Source organism: Micrasema longulum, unplaced genomic scaffold, assembly GCF_059751315.1.
Source record: "Micrasema longulum isolate JH-2025_06_02 unplaced genomic scaffold, ASM5975131v1 h1tg000894l, whole genome shotgun sequence".
NCBI classification, from domain to species: domain Eukaryota; kingdom Metazoa; phylum Arthropoda; class Insecta; order Trichoptera; family Brachycentridae; genus Micrasema; species Micrasema longulum.
Genome location: NW_028278085.1, coordinates 39,571 through 63,705, shown reverse-complemented (window position 1 = coordinate 63,705; position 24,135 = coordinate 39,571). Strand labels below are relative to the sequence as shown.

At 33.9% G+C, this 24,135-nt stretch overlaps 1 protein-coding gene across 1 annotated transcript; it reads left to right on the top strand.

Moving 5' to 3' along the window:
- The first annotated feature begins 5,078 nt into the window (after positions 1-5,078).
- On the top strand, positions 5,079-23,784 carry LOC148278321 (wee1-like protein kinase). Its single transcript, XM_088231582.1, has 11 exons — positions 5,079-5,572; positions 8,489-8,672; positions 9,838-9,961; positions 11,997-12,133; positions 13,602-13,819; positions 13,985-14,134; positions 15,994-16,193; positions 16,319-16,444; positions 18,801-18,928; positions 22,198-22,364; positions 23,123-23,784. The coding sequence occupies exons 1-11, from the start codon at positions 5,310-5,312 to the stop codon at positions 23,340-23,342; spliced, it is 1,917 nt and encodes a 638-aa protein (XP_088087708.1). The 5' UTR covers positions 5,079-5,309; the 3' UTR covers positions 23,343-23,784.
- Positions 23,785-24,135: the final 351 nt, after the last annotated feature.

The following is a 24,135-nucleotide window of genomic DNA, read 5'->3' as shown; positions in this document are numbered from 1 at the left end:
TATTACTTATATAATAAACAAAAGTTTAGAGAAAGGATTGTTTCCCACAATTTATAAAAAATCTATAGTTATACCAATATACAAATCTGGTGACTCAATAAACGTTACTAATTATCGACCAATATCCTTTGCCTCTAATATAGCAAAAAAAAGAAAAATCTGTTAAAAAAACATCTTACAAATTTCCTTCAGAAAAACAATTTACTTAATTCACATCAGTATGGTTTTAAAGAAAATACAAGCACACAAGATGCTTTAGCTAAATTAATTTCGATCATATATAAAAGTCTCGACGGTGGTAAAAAGAAGTTAGGTATTTTTATTGACTTAATAAAAGCAATTGACAATATATCTCATGATAGACTAATTAGTAAATTAATTCAAATTGGTATTTGCGGAAATATTTTATCTTGGTTTCAAAGTTACTTAAGATAACGTCAACAGACAGTGTAACTTAATGACACTTTTAATAATAAAATAATTTGTTGAGATTTTGGGATACCTCAAGGAACAGTAATTGGACCTATTACATTTATTATATATGTTCATTAATATACAAAGTATGAATGGTGATATTATTTCATATGCTGATGATACCGTACTCATTATGAGGGTATCTTCATGGGACGAAGTAAATTTAAAATCAAATAAAGATATTAATAAATTAAAAGAATAGTTTGATGACAATATTTTGTCTCTGAATACTGAAAAAACATATTACATCACTTTTACATTCAAAGAACAAATTAGACCTCCTATAAATATTTGTGTACACAAAACAAAATGCAATGAAAGATATCAGTTTCATAATGATAATTGCCTTCAAATTACTGAAAAAAATAGCATTAAATATTTAGGCATTATAATTGATAAAAATATAAAATGGAAGGAGCAAATAAATAGTATTGTAAATAGAATGAAAAAGCTTATATATGTATTTATTAGATTAAGGAATATATTAACCATGGAAAAATTAAAATCAATTTACTTTGCATTCGCCCAATCCATATTACAGTACGGAATAATCGGATGGGGTGGTGCTTTTAAAACAAATATTTTACCGGTTGAAAAATACAAAAATTAATTATAAAAACTAATTTGAAAAAACTGTCTACTTTTCTCACTGTTCAATTGTTTAAAAATTTAAGGTTTTAGATATAAAATTGCCATATAAAAATAATTGTTTGCTTCAAATACATAAATATAAAATAAATAGTAGTATTTCTAGGTCTCAAAACGTAAGTACGCGACCTAGATCATGTGGTAATATCTTAATTCCTAAATTAAAAACAACTACTGCACAACATCATTATACTTACAGAGGAATATTTTTCTTTAATGAAATGAACAAAGATAATAAAAAGTACAGTCAGGAATATAATATATTTAAGAAAGAAGTAAAAAAATACATCTATAATTCTTCTTTACGATTGAAAACATCGTTAACATCTTTTTTGTAATTTATGTATGTTATTTTAAAAATACTATTGATTGAAATGAAGTAATCTATTGTGAGACGTCACTCCCCATTATGTACACAAGAATTGTTTATTTCTTTTACGTAATGGGAAACGTTAATGTAAATATATGTATTTGATTATTGTAAAAAAAATGTATTTAGTTGTAATATTGTATTTTTATTTGTTTATTAATAAAAAAAAATATATGAAAAATTATAACTGTGGTTTTGGAAGAGTTATTTTGAGTGACCGACTATTCTTCTTTTATTATTTTTTAAAAATAAATATTTGGATTCTTATGATTTATCCAAACTATTTATTTATTAGAAAATGAGAACCAAGTTGTGGTAGAGCGGAGTGCGAAACTAGGACCTCTGATCCCTGGGTCCGTGACATTAGCCACGGGACCACATCCTGGTTTATGATTATATTTAGATTGCTCCTAACATCAAAAAAATGTGAGGCTCAAAAGGTTGAAATTTCACAGTGCCCGAGATTCTTATTAATCAACTGAGGCCCACAGGGCCGGTAAAGTTGAGGCTCGAAGAGCTGAATCTCCTAGCATGTAACATTCGGCGATAGCCGACTGTTGCCTGCTAGTTATAAATTATTATAAGTTCATTTTACGTTCCCTTATTAACGTTTATCTCTTATTTTATCTCAAAATTTTATTAATAATCAGTCTTTTTTCCCTGTTCTGAATCTCTTTGTTTTGTCAAAATTTTGACCAGTTCATAAAAATCACGAAAAAGAAAAACAATAAATTACTTATATAATCCAATATTCAGTAACCAAAATACATTTAACACCACGAAGTAATCGATTATTGTAACCGGTTATACGCATCACCGCATCACTACAAATTAGTACGTCACGTTCAGAAAACACGTTAGGTCAAGTCTAAATAATATTGTCAATCAAAATGTCAAAATGTATTTTTATTTTTTATTGAGGCCAAAATATGATCATACAAATCATAGACAAATACATTTGAATAACATGAAAAATTGTAACTGAAAACAACACATATAGCTAATCTACAAAACAACACAAGACAAAATAAAAACCACAAACCAATAAACCACATAGTCTAATACTATTGACATATTAATACACATAGACAAGCACTGAGCTCTTAAAATGATGACACCTAACCCGTGTCCAAACGCTCAGTCATGCCCAACGTGTAATTAGTTGATCTTCGAACGCCAGCCAGGCGTTACGTTTAAAATCGAAACCAAAATGCCCGCTGGTGTCATGAAAGCGCGTAAAAACCTTTCGGATACACATTGTAAAAAGGATTGTGTACCTTATTTGTTCACGAGTGATTATCAAAGCATAAAACAATTAATATTCAGACAAAATATTGTTTTTTGTAAACGTCAAACTACGCCTGGCGGCGCAATTGCGAAGCTCTCCTTGCTTACAGGACTACACTGATAGGAATACGATTAAAAAATACAATAAATGTGAGTTAATATTATTTTTGCATTCCCCGAAATCAAGTGAAAATAAATATATGGGTCGAAATTATAATAAATTTAAGGAAAGCATCTGATTGGGATCAACCGAAAACTAATGTTGATTGTTAAAATTAAAATACAAACTTATTTATATACCAATAATGAGAACCTCCAATTTTTGGTAGTATATACATCTCGTTGAATGTAGCCCCGGTGAAAAAACTAAACTCGTTAACTTAAATCAGGTTGTAGTCCCGTGCCTAGTATCTTTGACTCACGGCTCAAAGATCCGTGGTTCGAATTCCACTATACCCCAAATTGATTCCCATTTTCCAACTAGTCTAGTTATTTCGGTAGTCAGATGGCAGAAGGGACCATCGGTATTTTTTCTGTGTTTTAGTTTTCAAAAGTTTTAATAAATATTTCGGTAAATACGCTTGGAAAAAAATAATAAAAACAGCATTATTTAGAATGGTAATTTGTTAATTAAAAATAACACTAAAATATTTTAGTTTGTGGATTGAAGTCTTGAAATTTAGTCTTATTTCAGCTCTCCTAAACATTTTTGCAAATTACAGATGGTCCCTTCTGCCATCTGACTACCGATTTACAACTCGTTTAAAATGGCCCTAAATATGAAATATTTGGGTAAATCATAAGAACGCAAATATTTGTTTGGGTACATTTTCGTGTCACTGCTTGTAAAAATATTTTACTGTACTGGGCAGTATAAAGTAGAGAAAAAATATATAAACGCATAAATAAGAACATTCATTTCATATAATTACTTTTTGGAAAATTTTATTAGGATTTTTTTAAAGCTTACCATGAGGAATGTTTCTCTGAAGTTTTGCGGTCTGGCCTCGAAAAACCGTGTATATGTCAAGTCATATTATGTCCCGTCTCTAGTATAATTTGTCAAGTAGGTAGTCTCAGGTAAGTCATGTCCATTGTAGAGTATTTTTGACTGTCCCGCATTTGTCCTTGATTTTCAATGTGGTGGTGTTGTTGTCTAGTATTATATTTGTGTATGTCAGGTTACTGTTATGTATTCGTCTTGTATGTTTCCAAATGCAATTTTGTGTACAATTTTTACTGTCTCAATTTTTGTCAAGTAAGTACCTATTGTATATCAAACTGGCGTGTTTCGATTTTTAATTATCCGCCACCAACCGCAGTGCCTACCACAAAAAAGGATTCTTAAAATTTATAATTTGATATGATGTACATCTAAATCAAACGTATTGTATAAAAACATTAATAAAAGTGTTTCCTATAAACAGCGACATTTTTTAAAAGAGTTTTTTGGAGGACAAAAACATTATGTTTTGCCAGTGTTAAGTTATACAAATGTAGGTAGTATCTTAGAGTAAGTATATGTATATACTCTAAGGGTGGTATGATTGGTATGCGGTAGGTACACAAACATGAAGAATACATTTTTTTGTGAACAAGAACACTATTAGAATCCTGAATGAGTCATTGAAATTTATTTTTTATCTTATTGCAAAAATCAATGAAATAATTGTTTGTGCATGGAACATATACCTATATAGGTTCTTTCTAAAACACACGAACATACAATCATATTTACAAAAAAAGTTATTTTATTAAAGTTATCCATTATTTTTAAACATCTTAAAAATCAAACAAAATTTATAACTATACATAATATATGATAATAACTTATAACCGTGAAAATGTGATGCTGTATTTTTTTTAAATTGTTAAATATCTATTTGATGACAGTATTTATTTATTATCAATAGTATGTCTTAAAAAAATATTCGCGGAGAAACTTGTTGAAACATGCGTATTATAATTTTAAATTTACAGACTACGCGCTATATCCGGTAACGGATTTTCATCTCTTTTCATCCTATTATATCAACCGTTAAAAGTGAAGGTCGCAAAATATTCATGAATAAAGTCGAGTCAAAAGACAAATTTAAACAATTAATAGTCTATAAATACAAAAAAAACTGTGTATTGCAATGCGTTATTTCCGTTATTTAATTATTTGATTAATAATGCAGTTTATCAAATGCGATATCAAATAAATTAAAAAGTTATTTTATGAAATGAGATGTCAAACTGTGTTCAACTTGAGTCTTTTAGTTACACTGTGACCAATGCGACGCTGGGAATTAAAATCATAAAAGAAAGGAGCTTCGTGATTGGTCTAAACTCGAACCAGGTGCTGCGTCACAAAAATATTGTAAAATGAATGGTTCGGATGATGGAAGCAGTGCGTCACCGCCATAACGTATACTTTACGAAAGTGTGCTTTGTTTTCGGGTTTGAAGTGAACGTGTTATTTATAGAAGTTTAAGTGTTAATAGCACGCAGAAGTGTAGTTTTTTAGTGTTTTAAATGTGTTTGAACGATGAGTTGCGCACAGAAGTTAAATTTTGACGCGTGCGATTCCAATTATACGTGGAATCACCCGGATTTATCGACGGAAAGTTCAGGTTATGACATGTCAGATTCATTAAACAGTTCTAATGACTGTTTGAGCCCTGTGAAGGGGCCCCCGCATCCTCGGAAGCTCGACTTTTCTCAAGATGAAGACATCGATACGCCTCCGAACGTTTCGCCGGTCAAAAACTCTAGTTTAAGCCCTCCGTACAAAAGGGTTAGAGCTCTACGGTAAGTAAAATAGGGTTTATTTACAATATTACACAAGAAACCTTTTCCTAAACCAATAATCAAACGGTTCAGCACCCCAAAATAACTTTGAGCTCTAGTGTGATCAGTATTATGTTGACTCTTCTATGTTTGAAGTAACAAGTGTCAAAACATCAGTGACCTGATTTTTATTTGTACCCGATTGATTTATGATATTTTCGCCCCCGTTTGTTCGTCTGATATATTATATGAACTAAAAGTAAACTTTGATTCGTGTTTCTCATTTGTTTCATGACAAAAATTAACTTGTGTTGACAAGTAGTAGGTAATTAAAAATCACCTGTTTGAAGCATTCAATATGGCTGCCGCATTGCTAAATTGTAAATAATTTTGCTATTATAATCCTAAGCGCTTAGGTAACTTCAAAATGTCGCTTTAGAGTTAGTTTCTGTAGTTTAAATGTTTACAACTGTTACATAGTAAAAGTTTTCATTGCGATGTTGTTATTTTTATTATTTAGTGACGTCATCAGGTTTTCTTGTTTACAAGAACCTAAAAAATCATCATCATTCACTTGTACGCACCCTGTAGCGTGTAGTGCATAGGGCACTGCATTGGTACACCAAACGCAGCGTATCTCAATAATCTATACTAGTATTATAAATGCAAAAGTGTGTTTGTCTGTTTGTGTTTCCTTCACGTCGCAGCGGAGCGACCGATCGACAAGATTTTTGCATAGGTATAGCCGGAGAGCTGAGATGTGACATAGTTTGTAGTAGTTCGTTGAAAATGTTAGAATTCGTCTTGCGTACTGCCAGGGCTTTTGGTAGTACACGAGTACTGAGAATTCTTTATAACGGGTTGGTGCAAAGTAGAATCGAGGGTGGCTCGATGACTTGGGAACCGTGGGAGTTGAAGTACTCTCTTATGGTGGAGAGGGTCCAGAAGAAATTTCTTCAGTTTCTCTACATAATGGAGTGCGGATATTATCCATGGCTTTATCCCACTGAGTTCCTCCAGGGTATGCTCGGTTACAGCAGTTTGAAGACCAGAAGGAATGCGTATTTAACTACTCATTTCTTTAGATGGTTGTGCGGTATTATTGACAACCTGAAATTATGCGGAGCATAAGCTTTTATGTTCCAGATAATTACCTTAGACTGCGTCAAAATAGACTGCTTCACAATTTAATGTACAGGACCAACCTGCCGATGGCTATGCCTGTTGGAAGGGCTATCTCTATGTTGAACAATATTACTTTGGACTTTGACATTTTTCACATCTCTGAGGGAGTTTTTCGTTACAGGATTCTCTTACTTTTTAAACATATTATTCTCTGGGTATTATGTATACTTATGTGTTATTTTTATATTTACCTAATTTTACCTTATTATTTTAATTATTTCTATATGTATGAATTAAGATACTCCATTTATATGTACATTACAAAATAGGGCTCTTACAATATTCAATTAAAATTACATAAAGTCCATCAGAGATTTAGGAGCTGTTTTGGACTATAAAGTGGCTACGAGCATAAAGATAATACAGTAAATAAATCACTGAAATTTATTGGCTTCATTAACAGAATATCCTCTGATTTTACTAATGTCCGTACAATCAAAACTCTTTATTGCTCAACTGTTCGCCCTCTTGTAGAATATGCCTCCTAGAATAGTGGTCTGGTCTCCATTCTAGGTCAATTGTTGAAAAGTAGCGTGGATGCTTGGACTAGAAAGAGATAATTATTCTTATGCCGATATAGAGGCAATGTTAAATATTTCTAGTCTACAAAAACGTAGAATTAATATTGATTTCATATATATGTTTGGCATACTGAATAGTATAATCGATGTTCCATCATAACTGGGACAAGTAAAATTTCATATTCCGATAATTACTGTTATATATAATTACCTATATTGTACTGTTCATCGAGATTTTTACAATGGTTTAAACGAGCACTAAATAAACAGTCCAGATCTTGTCTTGATGTCCCTTATGTTTGTCAATGTCAATTCCTTCAATGAATATAGAAAATTATGACTGGATACAAAATCCATTTGCGGCAATTGAAACTTCCAGGGATACATCAAATTGTGAATTTTCATATCAAGAAGAACAATGAATTACTCTATCAACAGATCGTACTCTAAAAATAAAATTCTCCGATATAACTCTGGAAGAATTTTGGATTTTTGTTCAAGACGAATACTCAGCTCTCTCCACAAGGGCACTAAAATTTTTATTATAATTTTCAACCTCATATTTGTGTGAGCTAGGTTTCTCGACATTAACCAATATTAAAACGAAAAAACGCAAAAGACTAAGCAATTTGGATGAAGAAATGAGAGTAGCTATATCAAATATTAGATCTAATATTGCTGAAATTTGTAAAAGCTCAGGTGTCACATTAAATAATTTTCGCCGCAAAAAGTTTCATTGGAGTATTTATGTTTTTATGTATTTTTTAAATTAATGTAATTTTTAACTTGTCTGTAATAAAATAATCAGTTTTATTTTTAATAAAAGTTATCTTTGTATGTTTTTCGAATCTTTAGTTTTGGTGTACCGCAAATTTTCCTTACAGTTAAAAGTGCTCCCTGACTTCAAAAAGGTTCAGAACCACTGCTCCAAATGTTCAGCCTATTGACTACTTCCACATTTTTTCAATTCTATACCTTACTCCCATACATAGGAGTCGGCACCAGGACTCCATAGTGAACTGCTACTTTTGCCCTTTTACTAGGTTGGTCTTAGTGCACCGTTCATCCTGTTGCCGGCATTTAACCCCCTTTCAATATCCCTAGCTCTTGTTTGTGATGTTTTTGCTTTTTTGGCCACATAAACGCATTAAAGAATCGTGCCGTTGTGTGGCTGTTATCAGAATGAAATAAGCATGCGGAAAAAAGTATTAACATTTTATGATAATTTCAGGTTATTCGACACACCTGCCACTCCGAAGACCATCCTGCAGAAATGTTCCACTCCGACGCAGCAACCCCGCATGGTCTCCCGGACGCAGGCGGCGCGGGCTGTCCACGCCCCGCCCCCTCGGGCCCCCCACCACCTCTACCACCGGCCCCCGCTGGGCCCCGCTTTCCTGCAGCCCCCTGTGATAGTAAGCTCGAACCTAATCCTTGCTAGATAGCCCCCTGTAATAGTACGCAGGAACCTCATCATCAACGGTTGCAATGATTGCAAGTATACAGTATACAGTATTGCTACTAAATACAATTTTTATATAAATTCAAAACATATATTTACATTAATGTTTCCCATTACGTAAAAGAAAAAAACAATTCTAGTGTACATTATGGGGAGTGACGTCTTACAATAATTTGATATTTCAAAAATATATATATTAATATTTTTAGGATACAATATAAATTGCAAAAAAATAAAAATAAATGGTGTTTTTAATCAGTGCTACAATTAACAAAATATGCATCAAAACAAAACCAGCAATGTAATCCATCAAAAAGAAATGTACAAAATTAATATATCAATATAAAAACGCATTTTGTATACATTTCTTAAACCTAAACAATCCAGCGTCAAAAATGTCGATCTCTACGTTTTCAATGGTGTTGTATAATCTGCACATTCTTGACGCTGGAGTGAAGGACAAATTATTCTTAAATGAATCTATTTATTTATTTAAATCTTAAAGTAGGGCACACATATCATACATTTTGTTATGTGTGTTCTAATAATAACATTGCAAATATATTTAATTTATAAATTGTTTATCACATATGTCTTGGCCATTATTTTAAATTTTGATATGTTTTTTTCTTCATAAATATATTTTTCCATTTCGTAATACTTTTTAATTGCTTTAAATAAAATTGAATTTTGTGACTTTGCCTTTTTCCTAAATGGAAGTCTAATTTTGTTCTTTTCTCTAGTATTGTGATCGTGTTCATGATGGTTCCGATCAATTTTTTTCCAAAATTCTGTTTTTTTATTAGAGTTTATAATTTTATGAACAAATATCATTGTATTGTAAAATATTATTTGTTTATATGTTAATAATTTCATTTCATTTACCATCGACTTTACCCTCGTATATCTGTTTTTTTTCAAAATGATTCTAAAGGCTGGAATGAATTCTACGTGGAATGTTTTTGGGTTCCTCAAGGTATGACCATTAGAAACACTAATTTTTATAGTATTTAAACAGCTCAAAGTTAAAATCTTACTAAAATCCAAAATTTTTTAAGAACAGTGAATGCATAATTCCAGTTTCATAATCTTGTAATACGAATGCTTAATGTTTCCAGTTTAAAGTGGACCCCCCACCAGTGCAGATCAGTGAGGGCGTCCGCCCAGCTGATGAAGACAGCTCGATCAACACGAGCTTTCGGCTCTGCCAGGAAGCCAATATCAATCCCTTCACTCCCGATGGTAATGACTCTATATGAAGGGATTCCTCATTTTACTTAATATCTATTGTAACTTTTTAACCAAAAGTCCTGAAAAAAGGTATTTTGCGTCTTGGCCCTCAGCTGATATGCCTCAATCTATTTTAACAAAAGTTATAGTGCTTAAGTCATAGGTTTCTGATGTGACAGGGTTTAAAGAACACCTGTAAAGCTTGATTAGAATGACAGTTGTCAGTAAAAGTGACGACATAACTTTGTAATAATGTCTAAGGAGTGATTTATATTGACACACAAAAATCATTAGTATCTGGCATGTTAATTTATTTTTTTTATACAATGCTTGACATATAAATCAACATAATTGTAAAATCAGCTTTAAACTAAAAAAAACTCAAAAACACCTAATTATTAATGATGTTCTTATAAAGTTACATTATTTTGCAAAAATGTTAGAGAGGGGACAAATTGGTCAATGTTAATCGATTGAATAAAAAAATAATTCATTTGATGTTGTTCATGAAAAAACGTCTTATTTTTTGGTGGATAATTGTCTTAAACACACTATAATAGGCTTGTTTTTGCGTTTTTATATCAATTTTCGGAAATAGTGTTTCATGTTTGCTTGAAAAAACTGATTAAATCGATTTGATCGGTACATGGTCAGTGATCAGTACTTTCCCATCACTAGTCACATTAGTTTGGCAGCTGTGATTTTAATCAAGCTATATTTTACGGCCTGTAGTTGTTGACATATTCTAAATTTTCCAGAACAAATCTAGTCCATTTTCGTTTTTGAGACTAGACGTTGAGACCAGCTCTTGTGGCAGCTTATTCCAACCATCAACAACCCCATTGCTCAGTTGTTTAGGTCGAATCTGGTTTTCTCCAGCCTGAGACTGTGGCATCAAAGTTGAGCATCTTGTTTTAGTTGGAACATAGGGTTCAAATTTGGGCAGCTATAGTGACTGTCGAGTATTTTATATGCCTACCAAATCACCCCTTTCTCGCCGTTCCTGCATCAGAGTTTCCAGTTTCTGCACATACGACAGCCGTTTCAGGCTGGGTGATGGCTTTGTAGCTCGTCTTTGGACTCTTTCCAACAAGTTGGTATCCTTAACAAGATAAGGATTCCATATCTAAAACCTGGTATTCGAGTTATGAAAGACATAAAATTAAAAAAAAACGTTTTCTTATTTTTTAAATCTCAATTAATGGGATTGTATCAACCATATTCGCCTGATGGAAAAATGTCCGTTACATATTATATAAATTGAAATGTGTCCAAAAATAAATACAATTGTAATTGACCACATTTCAAAGAAAGCGTCCAAAATCTGTGGATTTATTTTGCGAATATAAAAGCCATTCAAAAGCCCGAAAATTGCAATTACACTGTATAAATCATTTGTTCGTAGTTTGCTTGAATTTAATTTTAAAATATGGTCTCCTAATTATAATATTCATATAACGCGGATTGAATCGGTATAACGTAAATGTTTAAAATTATTAATATTTAGAATCGGATCAAATACTTTTATAATTAACTATTATGATCGTCTAGAGAAATCAGAATGATTTTGGCTGGTTTGATATTCTCACTGTATGAATGCCCATGATATCCTTGCTCAGATAAACTTTAATGTACCTCGCCGTAACTTGCGTACCAATCCTGTCTTTGCTGTGGGAAATTATAAAACTAACATCGGATTCTTTTCCCCTTTGCCGAGGATCCTCAGAACAGTGAACGAAATCTCATTAAACGGTACTGTCGATGTGTTCCTACAGCAAGGGCAGGCATTCAAGAAGCAAGCGGTGTTGTCTCTCTTGACTCGCAATGTCTCACTTGCCATTTCCGCCTAGATTATGCCACACCTTTTGTAAATTTAAGTAGATTTTAAGACTGTTTAGATTAAGTATTACTTATTAATGCCAATCTATAAGGGCTTAGTTAAGCCTGTTGATTGGCTTTAAAAAAAAAAAATGAATCAATTCATAATGTTATTCATATTTATTTTAATGATTTGGGTAATTAATAAATAAACTTTATTCCCTTTTAGGAATGCTGCTTAACAAGAAGAAGAGGACGCTCTCCAAGACTTCCATTACCTCCCCCAACTACTCCCTTAACACGTTATCTAGTCTGGACGTTTCTGCGGACTCCGATATCCTGGAACAGCCCTGCAAGAAGCTGAGGGTATGCATCCACTTAGTATCACTTCATGATAAATTATTAACTTGGTTATTAGTGTTACACATTTATTCTATTAAAAAAACACTATAGTATATAACTATAGTTTTGGCAGAGCACTTTTTGTTTAGTATAAAACAGTATTTATTGATATTATTCCCGGCTGATTATCGTTCTTTTCCATCCTTCCCTTAACCCATACTTATGATACCTATCTAACATCAAGTTAGAAGAAATATAACATTTAGATTTGGAACTTTACAAACAAAATGTTTACACTACGTCACATTTCATAAGAATTCTTGGAATCGTCTTGAAATTGAAAGAAAGAAAATTTTGCTGAGTTTAGTCTGAATTTCAAGAGGTGTAATCTGTTGGTTGAAAAGTAATTATCGACGCCAGAAAGGAAAAGTTCCTAAGCAGCATGTAGCCAACTTCACAGAGAAGCCAATGAAAGTTTTTTTTTTAATTAATAAAAATCTTAAATCTTAAATTTGTATTAATTTAAAAATAACTTTAATTGGCTTTTCTGCAAAGATGCTACATGTCGCTTAGGATGTTTTCCTTTCCACCGTCGTTTTCTTTTAGTTTTATAAAACTCTCGAGTATGTATTTTTTTAATCAAATGTCTTTGTTATTATTTTTATTTGACATGCGTCAACTGCATGTCGCCATTTAGTAAAATGTCTAAATTAAACACTTAAACAAAATGGCCAATTACCCTGCACCTACATTGAATTTAGTTTGAGACAGTAATTTACACATTTTTTTTATTTACCTCGATTTTACTCTCCATTCACGCGGCTTAGTTATGAAAATTTTTCGATGTAAAACCGGGGTTATGAAAAGCGTAAAAAACATTGATTGGGGAATATTTTAATGAGAGTGTATGGAAAAAAATGGGACCTAAATATTTCAGTGTAAAAAACGGGAAAACATAAAATTGAGGAGCGTAAAAACAAGCTTTTACTGTAGTTAAATATAATTCATATTGAACTTTCATCATCCAGTGCGCCAATATTGAAGAACATCCTTATCACATCAAACGTAGGTCCATTCCCGTGCTCCTTTCCTTTATTTTAATATTCCAATTTTGTACAAAACTGAATGATATTAGTTTTTCATTATACAGTCCGCTTTTCATTACCACTCCTCCCATCGACTGGTGACAACACATATATGTTATAATACAAAAATATGTATCTATGTCGTATAGTAATATTTTTGGAAAATAGGGTTTCCCTTTCATTTTGGTAAAAAAATATGGATTACTTTACAGCAGAGTACATTAATTTAGCAAAATCGCGCCTTTTTATTAAAAAAAAACCGATTAGGATGTTGTTACATATAAACAAGTGTTCATCTTTTCTTGCTGATTTAAAATCTCTTTACTTAACTCATTTTTTACTGAAAAAAGGTAGCTAAGGCCTTTCTCCGTATGATAGCAGTTTTAAAATTGAACTTTTCCCCGCAGGAATCGAATATATCCCGCTATCACGAAGAGTTCCTGGAGCAGTGTCTCCTAGGGCAGGGGCAGTTTGGGAGCGTGCACCGCTGCGTGAACCGGCTGGACGGCTGCGTGTACGCCGTCAAGAGGTCCCTGCGCCCGGTGGCCGGCAGCGTGGGCGAGAAGACGGCGCTCAACGAGGTGTACGCGCACGCCGTGCTGGGCAAGCACCAGCACGTCGTCAGGTAACACGCGCACTCTGTCACACTTACACGCACCGCATGGTCAGTCTCCCGCCCTCTCACAATCCAAGTATCCGTCTCTTTGTCACCTAGAAAGCAATCCTTAGCAAGATGCGAGAAATTCATTAGAGTACATTATTAAAAAAAATATAATGTATGTATTTGCAGATACTACTCGGCCTGGGCGGAAAACAACCACATGTTAATCCAGAACGAGTATTGTGACGGGGGCTCCCTACAGGATGTCCTGGAGGATCGGGGGGCTCTAGGGGAGTCTCAGCTTCTCGTCTTACTGGCCCACGTCGCCGATGGATTGAAGTAAGTAGATAAATGCCCACACTGTCTTCAAAACCAAAGGCTTTTTTAAGAAGAGTATTGATGGTCAAATAATAGAACCATCATTTCGCATCATTCCAACAGAAGCGATATTATTGATGATTGAACTGTTCATTCTATACGGATGGTTAGGTAAACATCTAAGGCAGCGGTGGCCAGCATGTTGTATACCATGCGCCAATGTTTTCACATACAAGGTCAGATGCGCCATACAACTCGAACTTTTTTTAACCTTATTACGTTCAAGTTTGGGGTTGTAAAATAGAGATAGGATAAACTGCTTTGCTTATGAGAGGAAAATGAATACCTCACTCACGGAATTCAATTAATTAATTTACGTCTGATCGTTCAATGCGCCACGGTTTGGCCATTACTGATCTAAGGTATACATGCAGTGACTAAAACTCAAATTGAAATATTTTTAATCCCCTAGAAATTAGAAAAATTAGAAAAAGGTGATTGTGCTGAACATCTGTATTTGATTGATCACAAATTGACAATACTGCAGTGAGGGGTACAATGAAAGCTTTTAAAGTTTCTTTGTTTTGTTATCTCCGCAGTTTGATTGTAAAGAAATATTAAATTTTCGCTTAATTAGTTTTTAAAAAATTGATAGTGATATGCGAAACTGAAGAAAGACAAGTCTTTATGAAAAGTTTTGGAAAAGGGGTGGATGCTTTCATTGCTTTCAACCCCCTAGAAATAAATGCAGAATTTAGGTAAAAATGCCATTTCTGTCATGCTCCGTGCGCCTTTCATTTAAATTCTTTCATAATCTTGAAATATTTCAGAACGCTCTAGTCGCCTGTCTCTGTGGAAATTTCTATTCACACAATCAGCGTCAGCGTGCCGAAATAATTCTAAATATATATTTATTTATTTGTCAGTTTGGAGATAGGCTTTGAGCTGATTTGGTTGAATTGTAATATTTTTGATTAATTATTTGTTTTTAATATTATTGACTCCCCTTCGTGCTGCTGCGGATATCCTAACCAATCTTCTGAACACATCCTGTGGTCTTGTCCCTTTCCCCTTCTCTATGATTACCGAATGGAGCTTCTCACTACTATCCGTGGCCTCGTTATAGGTCCTGTCGGATATACAGATCTGGTGGCTTCTAAAAAGAATTTCAAAGCTTTTAAAAAGTTCAGTAATTATTTCGGCGAATTGATCATGTCCAATCAATTTAATCCCAGTCAGTGAAGAATTCACTTCCCTCTCTTCTCAATCCAATGAAGTACATATTATGTACTTCTGGATTACTTTCTTTCAGCACAAAGATGCTAAGGCTACCAGATTTCAGAGAGCTCCTTCGGGCAGCTTTTCTCGTTTGACAACGAGCAAATTTTCCGTGTATGCGGGCACCGCCAAGGAGACTTATGTCCTCAGATGCGGTGTGCGGTATGTGGTGGGCAAGTTGTAATATTTTTGAAAACCATAAGGCGAGGAGTGGGACTGTGTAAGTACATAAAATGCCCAGCATCGGCGGCCCGCTTTTTTTTTCAGGTTTCGGCTCAGCCAATTTATTTATTCAATATCAATTTATTTATTGTGTATTTTATAAAACACTTATTGTAACGAACTCGTAAGTTTTAACAATAAACATGCCTTATTTTGGGCGTTTTGAAGGAACTTAACTTATTTAAATAAATTTCGATTTTGGCCAAAATTAGAACTGAAGCCAAAATTCAGTTTTGGCTGAAAATCTTGTTTCCGTCGGTCACTAATTGGTAGTAAAATATTTTTTAAAATAAGAAAGCTACACCACGTATCCATAATGGATGGATGGATGGAGAAAAAAGTGTCTGCAACGTGTTTAACATACATTTGATAATTCCCAGGTATATCCACTCTAAATCTCTGGTCCACATGGACATCAAGCCGGGCAACATATTCCTGTCCCACGAGCCAGGGGGGGCCCCGGACTCGTCGGGGGACGTGTTGGAAAGAGTGCGACGCGGGGAGACCAACTACGACGCGATTGATGACAGATTCGACGATGACGAATCGCCGCCCAGTCCCGGTATCGTCTACAAAATCGGTAAGTCGCCCCGCCCGTTCTCAGCGGCGAAATTTTGCACTGCTCAAAATTCCATTAAAAAAATGTTTGCACATGACAATACAAACATTCGATTGTTCATTGATAAATATTTTTAATTTTCGAAGGTGACTTGGGGCACGTGACCTGCATGTCTTTACCACGGCATGAGGAGGGAGACTGCCGATACCTCTCCAATGAGGTGCTGCAGGAAGACCTCAGCAATCTTAGCAAGGCCGACATATTCGCACTCGGTGAGTTGCTTAACCTTTACCTAAAGCTAGGGTTTCCTTGGACAGCGGTACTTGTATCTTAACGGCCGTAGTGAACGGTGACTAGAAAGTGGTTTCCTAGGAAAACAATGTGTTATCAACACCTAGCCTTAGGAAACCCTAGCTTTACTGTCCTAAAAACACCCTCGAGTTACGGTGCTGTGTAGTCACTACACATTAATAAAATAAGAGATTTAAAAAGGGAAAAATAAAATATTTATAGGGAATGGCTTTAATAAACCACAATTTAATTGAAAAATGATAATATTTCAAATCAAACTGCTGAAAACATGAAAAAACCACTGGGTATCACTGACGACTCGGGCGAAACGTGCACCCGCGTCAACTTCCCGAGAGTTACTGAGTACCTATATAGTACTGGACTACGTGACTTATACTTTTGATGATATTTGTAATTTATTCCAGATTTCCGATAAAATGCTTTTTTGTGCCTAATAAGTACTTATTATATAATAACAAATTATTTCAGTCGATACGTAAATGTATATTGGGAATACTGAAAATCTAAACCCAATATTTATTATATTTAAAAATATATTATAGTTATTAGACGCAATGTGTACTACTAGCTATACATCACCGAGGAGGGAGGGTTAACAGCAGAACAGACTAAGAACGTCATCGGGACTTTGGTGATATTGAAAATATAAAATATTTTGTTATCTAAAAATATAATTGCAGTCGCCATTACTTTATTTATTTATTTACGGACCTAAACTATGTAGTTACAATATATATATATATATTTTATATATACACAGTGCTTCAGGGCCAGACTGCGAAACTTCAGAGGAACGTTCCTCATGGTGAACTTTAAAAAAATCCTAATGAATTTTTTAAAATATATTTTTTAAAATAATTTTCAAATCAAGTACATCTTTAATTTCTCAGATTGGCATCCCTTCGAAGTCAAAGCAAATTGCAAATTGTCAAAGCCAAACATGTCGCGTTTAGACATTTTTTTACAATTTCATTTTGAAAAAATTATGTACGATAACATTTCTCCACAATATCCATAATGATTTTGAAAATACAATGAATTTTTCTAAATCCATTTTACATGTTTTTAACAGTATATTTGTAGTACGTGATATTTCCCTATTATTTATTTATTTATAAAGGAAATCATACAGTCTTTATATAAAACAAGGTACAAAAAAACAATTTAAAAAAGTAAGACCAATTACAGATTTCACACTAATTTATTATGAATGCAGGAGGAGAGGGGAAAAATAATTGAATTCTAAAAAAGTAAATAATGAATATTAAATAATAAAAATATGGCAATCGAAGCTAAACTGGCAGTGCACAACGGAGTTTTAGTCCCAACACTTATGTATGGAAGTGAAACATGGAACTGGCAGAGGAAGGATGAAAGCCGAGTGAACGCGGTTGAAATGCGATCTCTTAGACGAATGTGTGGGAAATCAATGTATGACAGGGTTACGAATGATGAAATCAGGCGAGAGTGTAAATCTGAGACAAGTATAATTGATAAGATTAAGAAAGGGTCTCTGAGATGGTTTGGTCACGTAGAACGAATGGACGACGAGAGAATGGTAAAACAAGTATATATGGCAAAAATGAACGGCAACGTTAGACGAGGACGACCAAGGAAGACGTGGCATGATCAGATAAACCAAAATCTTAAGTCTGGTCATGTCAAAAGCAGACAGAACCGAAGGGCATGTATGACAAGATGTATGAATGTGGAAGAGGCTAGGAGTGTATGCCAGGATAGACGTGTGTGGCGGTCCATTCTCTCTGCCTACCCATACGGGGAAATGGCGTGATGGTAGTAGTAGTAGTAGTAGTAAAAGGGAGAAGACATTGTATGGCTCCAACTCTACTTTCATCCCCTCTCTCTCTGCTTCCATGAACATTTAAATTTCTATGTAAAAATTCACAACCAACAATAATTAATTAGATGCAGGTAGTAGATGTACATATGTATGAATAAGTATAAATTAAGAGTTGAAATCAAAAGTAAAAGTTAAAATTAAAAGTTTAAATTAAAATTAAAGTTTAAAGCTTAAATTAAAAGTTAAAATTAAAAGTTAAAATTAGGAATTAAAATTAAAATTGATAAAATAACACCTTCATTCGTTCTCAAAATCAGTTTTCTGCTACTTTTTAGTGGTATAGTTGGCTTTATATGAAAGGGTTGTACATAAAATCATCATTTATGTAAAAAGTACATCGTTTAAAATTTGCTACATAACACCATCATCCACTCGTGTCTTTAATTATTACACGAATAAAAGTGACTAATACAATATAAAATAAATTATGCAATGATGGGGGTTGATTGTCTCAGGACTGACGATATATGAGGCCGGCGGTGGTGGCCCTCTTCCTAAAAACGGAGAACAGTGGCACCAGATCCGCAACGGGAACATTTCGGATCTTCCCGGAGTCAGCCGGGAGCTGAACCAACTCATCAAGGTAGGACTTTTTAAAAATTGTTTATCTGGGGGTTGCAGTATTATTGACCTTCTCTCGCTTATAATTTAGCGTAGATTTTGTTTTCCGACTATTTTTATCCGAGTAGTGTTGAGAAACTGGAGGGAATATCAGCGTGGACCTTTATAGGAACTCAATGAAGAAACAACCACAAAAAACTCATTCAAGAGAAGCCGAATTATTGATAGACATCAGTAGACCTTCCGTTTCACTTGAAGAGGTCACGCCATTTTATGTCCTGTTATTTATTGTCCCTAATACCTGTACTATTATTATTATTATTATTATTATGGATAACTTATATAGCGCCATTTTCGTAATATAATACCTCAAGGGCGCTTTACATAGTGATTATATAAAGATATAAATTTAATTGAAGCTTTTCAATTTGTAATTTAATTAAAACAATTTATTTTGTTGTCACATGCTACGGATTTATTCATATGATTTATAGAGAACAAGTGGGTTTTAAGTTTTTTCCGAAACATCACTTCACTCTCACAGCCTCGCACCTCTGCTGGGAGAGCACTCCATGCCATAGGGCCTGCGACCGCAAATGCGTTCACTAAATTTAGTGCGCCGTTTGCGCAGAGGTATAATAACTTTTCCTCTCGCCGTAGACGTAGCTGATCTAAGCGTGAGACGCCTGTCAGCTAGTTCATCTGGAAAGCATAGTTCCCTTAGATATTTCGGAGCAGAGTTGTGCAGTGACTTATACATAAGCCAACAGAGTTTGTATTCCACCCTCTGTGGAAAACGTAGCCAGTGTAGTTCCCGAAGTAGTGGAGTGATATGACTGAACTTAGAGATTCGGAAAATAAGTCTCGCTGCAGCATTCGATACAGATTGTAGGCGAGTCATTTTGTTCATTGGTAGACCTGCATAGATACCATTACAATAATCGACTCTAGACACTACAAACGCATTTATTAATTGACGGGCGGCATCAACTGGCAAATTTTTGCGTATGCATTTAATCTGTCTCAGCTGGTAAAAGCATGAACTTATCGTTCTACTAATTTGAGCGTCAAGAGAAAGGTCAGAATTGAGTAAAACTCCCAGTAGTTTAACGGTGGGTAAAGTGGTACTCCCTACATTGTGTAGGGCCGTATCCTGGATCAAATTCTGTCTGGCTGAAGCCACCCATAGTTGTTCAGTTTTTGATAGGTTTAATGTTAGTCTGTTTTCAGCCATCCAGTTTCCTATTTTCTCAATGCATCCATCAATTAAATTGACAAGCATACTTCTCTCGCCTGGTTTGCAATAAAAATAAATCTGTGTATCATCTGCATAGCAGTAAGCCCAGAATCCACTCCAATCCAATCATGGAAGATACTACTTATTGTGATAAGTCGCTGTGACTTATCACAGAATAGATGTGCTCTGTAGCCCTTGAAATATAGCTTGATTAGAATGACAGTTGTAGTATAAGGAGTGATTTATATTGACACACGAAAAATCATTAGTATCTGGCATGTTCATTTATTTTTTTAATACAATGCTTGACATATAAATCAACATAAATGTATAAAATCAGCTTTAAAACTAAAATAAACCTAATTATCAATGACGTTCTTACAAGGTTACATAATTTTGCAAAAACGTTAGATATGGGACAAATTATATTATTTATAGTTTCAGCATTTATTTACTTTGTGGAAAAACATTTTGAATTTATTTAAAATAAAACACTTTGTAAATTTACCACACAAGAGTTTAATACATTAAAACACGACTAGTTTCGGGTAATCAGTATTACCCATCCACAGGTGTAAATATAAACTAAACTTTATATTACTTATTACCCGAAACTAGACGTGTTTTAATGGCGGCCTCCGTGGTGTAGTGGTAAAGACGCTTGACTCACGCACGGAAGGTTCCGGGTTCGATTCCCGGTGAGAACTCAAAAATTAAAATGTGATTTTTCTCAAGCCTGGGTGCTCTGTGATGTAATTCACCACTGTAATTAGGTCTCCTGGCCTGTTGTGGTGCAAAAAAAAAAATGTATTAAAAACTTAAGTAAATTTACAAAGTGTTTTATTTTAAATAAATGGGACATCGAATAAAAAAATAATTCATTTGATGTTGTTCATGAAAAAAGTATAATTGTCTCATTTTTTGGTGAATAATTGTCTTAGACACACTATAGTAGGCTTGTTTTTGCGTTTTTATATCAATTTTCGGAAACAGAGTTTCATGTTTGCATGAAAAATCTGATAAAATCGATTTGATCAGTACATGATCAGCGATCAGTAATTTCCCATCACTATTGACATTAGTTTGGCAGCTGTCATTTTAATCAAGCTAAATTTTAAAGACTATAGATCCTCATTTCCTAGATTTGTGAGTTCTCTAACTTTTTCTTACTCATTATACGTATATTGGTCTCTGGATAAGCCCAACCTCCAGCCTATCTTTCTCAAAAATCGATGCTGAACTGATTCAATATTCTTGATGTGAACATCATAATATGGAGACCAGGTATCACATACAACATTCCAAAATGAGACAAGGACAATCGAGACTAATAAATCAGGGACTGAAATTATGCAATAAACTACCAGACAAAACTAAACAAGACTCTGACAAACTTTTCAAAAGATGTAAAAATATTATTATCAAAAACAGAGTAGAAATAAAAAATTATATACTATTTTTTAAAAATTAATGTAATAATCCGTATGGGTTAAAAATTTTAATTTTAATTTTTTTATTTTATTTATTTCTTAAGTTAGCTTATATTAAAACTAATATAAACTATTATGTACATTTACATCATCTATATATATTTACATTTCCTTACAGTAACTTATAAATTTATTTTTAAATTCTTTCAGACACTTTTCATTCTTCATACATTCAGGCATCTCATCATACATTTTTAAACCCTTATACATCAAACAATTTTGCGACTCAGCTCTTTTCAATAATGGTAGTCTTATTTTATCCTTTTGTCTAGTAGCATATTCATGACAATTTTTGTTTAAGACAACTTTATCCTTAAAATATTTTGGTAATTTATCGTGAAAAAATTTATATATAAATATCAACATATTAAATTTAAGTCTCCTTCTTACAGATAACCATTTTAGTTCATAATATTATTATTATCATTTATTTTTCAAATAAAATAATAAATAAAATGTGGATGTTGGAATATGCCTACCATGCTTGCTTGAGGTGCCGGGTGGCACTGCTGTCCCGAATCCAGCAGGGAATATAAAATTGTATTTTACACGTTTCTCTTGCAGAGGATGATCGACCCTATACCCTCCAACCGGCCGAGCGCCTCGCAGCTCCTGAGGAACCAACTGCTCTGTCCCGAGCGGCAGAAGACCAACGCCCAGCTGCGCAGGGAGCTGGACGCCTTCAAGTTTAAGTACGAGATGCTGGAGAACCAGCTGCAGGAGGCCTCAAGGTTCGACAAGGATTATTATAAATACATATGGTTCTCTTTACACATCGACAGTGGAAAGCCAAACGTTTCTTAGCGACATGTAGCAGTTTTACAAAACAGCCAATTATAGTTTTTTATTTAATTAATAAAAAAATCTCATACATACCTATTATTTCTCATCTAAGACATGTCTTTCTTCGGATTCACTCATGCAAGCGAGCATTTTTTTTCATTACAAAGTATAAATGACAATTTTAAATGTCAATAATCTAAAACAATTTTTTTTGTCATAAGTACAAAAGTATATCATTTGATACGTGAGTTAGTTATACATATTTTAATTTTTTTCAAACCTGGAAGCCTTAAATAACCTTCATAATATCAAATCGGGTTGTTGTCCCGTGGCTAGTGTTGCGGACTCACAGATCAGAGGCCCGACTTTACCCCAACTTGATTTCCATTTTCTAATAGTGAGTTATTTACAACTCGTTGAAAATGGCCATCAAAATTGAAATATTTGGGTAAATTATAAAAATGCTAATATTGATTTTTAAACACAAAAAAATGCAAAAGAAAGTCTGACGCTTTTTTCGCACGATAGTCTGTCTCCCTGGTGTAGTGGTCATGATGCTTGACTCACAAACGGAAAGTTCCGGGTTCGATTCCCATTGAGAACTAAAAATAAACGGATATTGAAACAAGAATAAGATCAATAAATTTTTCAAAATGTAAATAATGAAATTTGGCAAAAATCTCAAACGTCTGTGTTGCTTTTCCAGGTGCATAAAATCCATCGCCCCCAACGTGACCCTCGCGCTGGGCACCGGCAAGGAGCAGATCCTCACCCTGGCCGGCTCGGGGCGGGCCTTCAAGGGCCGCCCCGGCTCGCAGAAGAGCCCCAAGGTTGCGCTGGACGCCGCGCATCGCCCCTCCTTCCCCTTCCGCAGGCAGACGCGCTCGTTCAAGTTCGGCCGCTCCGCCAGCAACGTGCAGTTCTAGAAAAGTCCACACGAGCACGGACAGAGAATCGCGGGGTTTTCTGTACAAATAAGATCGGTGGCAGCTACGCAGACTAACTAAGTTAAGTGCAGATTTATGGTAGAGTGACTCCATGTCATTACGTTCTATATCATCCGTTAAACTTCAATACCGCGTAGCCTGTTTTTTTTACAATAATATTTTACAGAAATAAATTCCTTATAGGAAATAATAGCCGCTAGTTTTTAAATTGCTATTTTTACTCTCAATAATGATAGTTTTTCTGATAATCCTGCGCTATTTTTGGTTGGTTAAAATCATATATTTATTTATTTATACTTTTACAATTTTGTATAATTTTTTTTATACAAAATATTTTTCCCTCACTGGGTGTCCTATAAGTATAATGAAACATGCCTTAAATTGGTTATTTAACATAGTTAACATAATAAAAAAATAAAAACTTAATTAATCTAATTAACCTATAGTCCTTAAAATATAGCTTGATTAGAATGACATTTGTCAGAAAAAGTGACGACATAACTTTGTAGTAACGTCAAAGGAGTTATTTATATTGCCACACAAAAAATCATTCGTATCTGGCGTGTTTATTTTTTTTTTTAATACAATGCTTGGCATATAAATAATCATAAATATACAAAATCAGCATTAAAACTAAAAAAAATAAAATAAACCTAATTATTAACGACTTTCTTACAAGGTTACATCATTTTGCAAAAACATTAGAGATGGGACAAATTGATCAATTTAAATTGATCGAATAAAAAAATAATTCATTTGATGTTGTTCATGA